The 6,805-nt window shown below is 32.7% G+C and overlaps 1 protein-coding gene across 1 annotated transcript; it reads left to right on the top strand.

The window, feature by feature from the left end:
• Positions 1-4,543: 4,543 nt before the first annotated feature.
• Positions 4,544-6,429, top strand: LOC100801635 (phospholipase A(1) DAD1, chloroplastic). Its single transcript, XM_003533517.5, has one exon. It carries the CDS (start codon positions 4,621-4,623, stop codon positions 5,890-5,892), a length of 1,272 nt encoding a protein of 423 aa, XP_003533565.1. The 5' UTR covers positions 4,544-4,620; the 3' UTR covers positions 5,893-6,429.
• The last annotated feature ends 376 nt before the right edge of the window (positions 6,430-6,805 follow it).

The following is a 6,805-nucleotide window of genomic DNA, read 5'->3' as shown; positions in this document are numbered from 1 at the left end:
ATTTTACCCTACTCACATCTATTTAATTACTTGTCCCTGATGTCTCACGATGACAAACTTATTTTACATATCTATCTCTCAAATGCCTTTACAAAGATTCAATAGATAAAATGCATGAAACCTTGATTTTAGATGTGTGCTTTAATGCATGAACATAATGTTATCACTCTATATCTAACAATGATTTCATTATGATATCCTTTTTTTTAGTTCTATTAGAAGTTATTCTCTATCGAGCACCTAACCCCTAAAATTGATGCATGCATGTTTTCTTTTGTATTTTTCTTAAGAGTTATCATCTCTCGAGTATCTAACCCCTAACATAAGATGAGTAATGCATGAAATATAAATAAGAAAAGATAATAAGATAGAAAATACCTGTGTATTGATAAATATGGAGTACATCATACATCTCTTTGACTTTTTAGGTCTGTCAGACCCTAACTAAGAGTTTAGACTCTCATGGCCATGAGGACCTTACACTGAAATGGGGGTATAAGAATTGATGGAGGAAAATGGATGGAAGAAGGGAATAGAAAAAATGATGAGAGAGAGAAGAGAATTCTCCAAGGAAGAGTTATGAGGCTTTAGGTAGGTATGAGAGTATTCTAAAACTTGATGTGTTTTTTTTTTACTTGACTCCCTTTTTATAATTGCTAGAGTGAATTTGGGCTTACGTACTCGCGCTGTGCGTGCTCTGCTTGCTTAGCGCAGGTACTAATTTTCGTGTTAGCGCATGCTGCGCACGTCTTGAGCTGTGCTTGATACTCAAACCTTCATCTTTTTTTTTGTATTTTCTACATCTTTTTACTTTTAATTCCTTTATTTTTTATATCTTCAAGCCATAAACAAAAAATATCAATTTCTAACAATTAAACATGAATAACTGCTAAATAACTATTTTTAAAAATATTTTAACTTTATTTTCATAAAAAATAACTCTTATTTAAGAGTTATGAAAGTATTTTTTAAATACTTCATTAGGTGTACGAACACATCTTATGAATTTCGCAAGACTTATGACGATGGTCCTACGCAAGTACATTGCAGCCATATCTAAGTTTCGAAAAATGACTGAGTCACCTAACTTTACGATCATAATTTTTTATATCAATGTATATAATTAATAAATATAATGTTTTTTATATAATTGATATAAAAAATTATAGATATAAGTTGGAATATCTGAATATTATTTAAAGCAAACAACATAGCACATTATAATCTTAAGAGGATAATTTTTTTTATAGGAATTCAGGCTTTGTCAATTTTAGATTTACGAAAAAAATATCTTAATGTATCTCTTATTTTGCGAATTGACAGGGTATTCACTACTGTCTTTGTTCGGACATCGGGATCTGAGAATAGATGTATGATATTTTTTTGGTGTTGGAGAGTAGACACGATACTATTATTCAGTGTAAAGGTTATTATATTACTGATTAATAATAAAAAAATTAATTATTTTTTGTATGACTTTTTAAAAATAATTATTATTATAATAATTTTATTGTATGATCATTTATGAGTGGGTGTTGTGTTATTTTGTTACACTATTTATAGTATGAATGAATTGATGACGACCTGCTAACTTCTATAATTCCGAGCTTTTCGACGGTTCCTGATTTCCAACTTATCTTTATATATTATTAGTATATGCATTTATTTATTTATGGTGAATATGTGTCATTTATTATATTATTTATAGTATGAATGAATTGATGACGACCTACTAACTTCTATAATTCCAAGCTTTTCGACGCTTCCTGATTTCCAACATTAAGAAGCTCTTAATAACAAAAGGGAGTGGACCATAATATGTTGGGCATAAACTATAAAGTGCTCCTCTTTAATGCCAACTTTTCTCAAGATATAAATCGCTATTTGCTACACTCCTTGTAAAGTGATACTCCTAACACAATAACAATACAAAAATAAATAGTATCCTAACGTGTATCTTTTTTTTAGCCTTGCGACCTAAAGTGCCTATTATAAAAAAAGAAAACACCTTTCAAAAAATAATAGAAGAGTAATGTTACAATTATTATATTTTCTCACAATACTTTTTAGATTTGATTTTTACTTCATTTCATTATACTATCTAAAAAACGTTACAAAAAAAAAAAAAAACACTATCTAAAAAGCAAATGTTGGGTCTTTCAAAAAATATTTAAAACACATTGGTAATGTAAGTAGCAAAATGATAGTGTTAATAGTAACTCCCCTAATTGGGTTGCGAGCAAAAAAGGCCAACCAGAAAAAGATCCAAGTAGCAAAACTTAGAAACTCAACTTTATTTGTAAAAATTTTAATTGCAAAAACCCATAGTCATTCTTCCATTTGATTAAGGAAAGTTATCATATCAAGCCCCAGTCTAATAAAGTAGCTAAATACTATATAATCTTAGGGTCTTGCTAGCAACCTGATTAAAGAAATATGTTAAAAGTTTTTATTCAAAAATATATTTGAGATTCGTTAAAAATCATAGTGAAAATTAATATAGTAATAATATTTTTGTTTTTAACAAATTTTTTTAGATGGTTACTCTAGATGGTTATTTTTGACAAGTTATTTTAGTTAATTTCTAATTTTTTTTAGCTGAAAAACTTGTTTGACTGTTCGGTAAATAGTTTTTAACAATTTTTTTAGATGGTTACTCTAGATGGTTATTTTTGACAAGTTATTTTAGTTAATTTCTAATTTTTTAGCTAAAAATTTATTTGATTGTTCGGTAAACAAGTTTTTTTAAGTAGTTTTTAACTTTTTTGAAATACTAGAAATATTTATCCAATTTTCTCATTGCGTTTTTTAAATATGTTATTTATGTCATTTTATATTTTCAGCTATTTCAATCGGTGATTTTACTAAACACTTATGATTTAATAAGTTTTATGCTTTCACCGAGTTTTTCAGTTACTTTTCTCAAACATAATTTTAGTAATCTTAAATTCAAACTTTAAGCATGAAGTTATGTTATGCTAAATATTTAGAGATTTTTTTTGCGACCCATAATAGTCTTATCAATTTAAATGAGATTGCTTTATGTAAAATAATTGCAATATCTAAAAATGAATAAATGAAGATGTTATGATGGGTGCGGAGGGCAAGGAATGATTTGCCCATTTAAAATGTTTTACACATAGTTTTAAAAATTGAATCGATGATCAATCCAACTAATGTGTTGGATCAATGGCTGAACCTGGAAATTATTAAATAAATCAATCATATCACTGGTATAAGTGATTAAAATAATTATATATATATATATATATATATACATATATTATATTAATTTTCACTCGTATATACAATAAATTATAGTAGCTCAATGGTTAAGTTTCTCTCTTGAAATTTCAAGGACTAAGAGTCTGTTTGATAGATGAAAAAAATGAAAGAAATAAAAAAGAAATAAGGTGAGTCTCGTACTTTTTACCATCTAATTTAATTAAAAAAATATTTCTATTTTTATCTTGTTTATCAAACACACTATAAATTTCGAATCAGCTTGTGCTCAAAGGCTGCAAAAGTAGGTTGCGTGAACATACGCACGTCACCCTTGAGAGTGAGAGATTTTAACATTTTTTGCACTATAAATAATTAAATACAATATAAATATAAAATATTAAACATGTTAATGCAATGTCAAATAACAAGCTAGCTCTAGCCTAACGGTAACTAAATTGCGCTGTTGTTAGAGTGCCCAAATACCATATTCAATTCCTATAAAAATTTGACTTATAGAGTAATATGTATGCATGAGTGTACAAGTAACTAGTTGTATTCTTCTCAGTTCTCAATAGTACTGGATCTTGGGGTAAAGGCAACTTGAGTGAGATTGTGTTTTGGTTGATATTTTAAAGCTAAGAAGAGACAAATAAAAGACAATAACTCTCAGCACTACAACCGTGGAAAGAGGGGGAGAGAGAAGAGTGAGTGATTTATGCGCTAGTGCTAAAGTTTATTTTTTCCTGAAATTTTACTGTATTTAATGGACATTAACCTAGCAATTAACGTGTCCAAAATTTAAACCACAATTTCAAATTGTCTATTATAATTTTTAAATATGAATATTATTCATAACCATTAAACATTTGAATCAATCAATAGAGATTCAAGAATAAGTTCTACACTATTGTGAGTTGGGTCAGACAAAGAGAGAATTGTGAAAAGATTAGTCCTTTTATACTATACTATAGTATATTAAAATATAATATATATTCTATGTGAGACATTTGCCATAAATTTCCTTAGCGCAACAAGGCTGGAGGTTTTGCAAACGTGTCCATACAGAAATGGCTCTACGTAACGAAGATCTATAAGGTTTTCTCGATATGCTAAAAATACAGCAAAAGAAAAGAAAAATTCCACGTACCATCACGCACACACTTTCTAATTCTATCTCTATGCAAACTTGCACTCATCATAAAGGCAACCCACTCTATACGGTAAATGCAGTTATGCACCATTCCCATTCTCAACGCTTCTTTTTCGCACCTATAAATTTCCCTCCCAATTCCCCTTCTAAACCACACCAACACAACACAACTCATATAACCACATTCCCTCACTCTCTTTCTTTTTCATTCTCTTTCTCCTCTCACTCACTCACCATTGCCACTAATGAGAACTCTTCACTACTACACTTCAACCCTCATTAGACCACAGTGCACAACCCTCGTTCAAACCACCAAACCCGTGCAAAAGATGGAGAAAATGATGAACATGCCCCAGTTGCAATCATCATCCTTATCGTCGTCGCCACCATTGTCGAAGAAAGTTGGGAAGAGATGGAAAGAGTACCAAGGAATGAACAATTGGGACGGTTTATTGGACCCATTGGACGAGAACCTTCGCGCTGAGATTCTCCGCTATGGCCATTTCGTTGAGGCTGCGTATAAGTCCTTCGAATTCGACCCTTCTTCTCCAAACTACGCCACATGCAAGTTCCAAAAGAACACACTCTTCGAACAGTGTGGGTTACGCAACACAGGTTACAAGGTAACAAAACACCTACGTGCAACCTCGGGGATCAAATTACCTAGCTGGGTAGCAACACAATCGAGCTACGTTGGGTACGTAGCAGTGTGTAACGACAAAGAAGAGATCAAACGATTGGGTCGAAGAGACATTGTTGTTGCCTTTAGAGGAACGGCAACGTGTTTAGAATGGCTCGAGAATCTTCGAGCCACTTTGACACATGTTTCTGTTCCATCTGTTGCAACAGGGATCACAGCAGAACCATGCAGCATGGATGGAAATGGAGCAATGGTGGAAAGTGGGTTCTTGAGTTTGTACACGTCAGCAGGTAGTAGCAAACAATCATTTACGAGTTTGCAAGATATGGTGAGGAAAGAGATTGGTCGGATTCTTAAAACTTACGAAGGAGAGAATTTGAGTTTGACGATAACGGGGCATAGTTTGGGAGCGGCATTGGCCACTCTCACGGCATATGACATAAAGAACAGTTTCATTCGGCAGCCGCCGGTAACGGTGATCTCCTTTGGCGGTCCACGGGTTGGGAACCGAAGCTTCCGGCGGCAGCTGGAGGAAACTGGGATCAAGCTGTTGCGCATAGTGAACTCCGATGATGTTATAACCAAGGTGCCCGGGTTTGTGTTCGATGACGTGGACAAAACTGACGATGATGTGGCATGCAATGGAGGTGCCCACGTGGTTCAGAGGTGGATTCGAAAGCGAGCGGAAGAGGTACAGTGGCTATTGTACTCTGAGGTTGGAAAGGAGCTACGCCTCTGTAGCAGGGATTCTCCGTACCTCAGGGGTGTCAACATTGCCACCTGCCACGATTTGAACACCTACTTGCACCTTGTTGACGGCTTTGTCAGTTCCACTTGTCCCTTTAGAGCCACTGCCAAGAGATTCCTTCAGCATTGAGTTTCCTGAATTTTGAAAAGAATAGAAAAAAAAAAGTGAGAAAGTAAAATATGTTTATTGGTGGTTTAATTTGTCTTAAATCAACGATAAATCTGTTTTCTTTTATCACTTTTTTCATCTTAAAAGAATGAGTTTGTAAATACCAGCGCAAATCTTAACATGGAAAGAATCATGAGAAAAAGAGAAAGAGCCCCGGAAATTAGTTACTTGTAATTATGTGAAAAATTAGTGTTTGGTTTGTCACTTTTGATATAACATGGCTTTATTTTTTTTTGGATTGTACTATTCAATGACTTTTTATTTTTATTTTTTATGCATATTCTTATGCTTCTGTCCTTTAATTATATTATGGCCACGGAACTTATTACCAGCAACTGATTGAAGAAAATTCTAGATTTGTGCAGTAGAATTTTAATGTATTATTTCATATATCATGTAATTGCTAATTTGCATGTAATTTTAATATCTCGCGTAAGAAAATAACATAACACAAAAATATCAAAAGAGTGGCGTGCAACAAATTGGCTCAAAGAAGAAAAGCTGGTATCAACAACTAATATAATAGTTTTACAAAACTAAAGTTGTAAGTGAGCGAAGAATGGGTAACCGAGGCCCCATAGATGGCCTATTTTTGAGTTCTAAGCAGAGAGCTAGCAAGCGTGCTTTCCACCATTGAGGTTCGCAATGTACATGTCCACATCAAGTTGCTAACGAAAGCTACTTCCAATATGTGAAGGTTAATAATGCAAACATGTTTCCGTGTAAGGAATACATTTGAATAATCTTTGCTAAGAAAAACAAGTGCTCTTACCTATAAGGAAAGCATGGGCACAAGAAACATTCCCTAAAATTTTACAACGTTATGCATTTTCAATTCCAGATACTTCATCAACCCTACATTTTTTAGTAGATA

The sequence above is a fragment of the Glycine max genome, chromosome 9 (genome assembly GCF_000004515.6).
Source record: "Glycine max cultivar Williams 82 chromosome 9, Glycine_max_v4.0, whole genome shotgun sequence".
Lineage (NCBI taxonomy): Eukaryota > Viridiplantae > Streptophyta > Magnoliopsida > Fabales > Fabaceae > Glycine > Glycine max.
The sequence above is the reverse complement of the archived record's forward strand: the minus strand, read 5'-3'. Positions and strand labels throughout refer to the sequence as shown.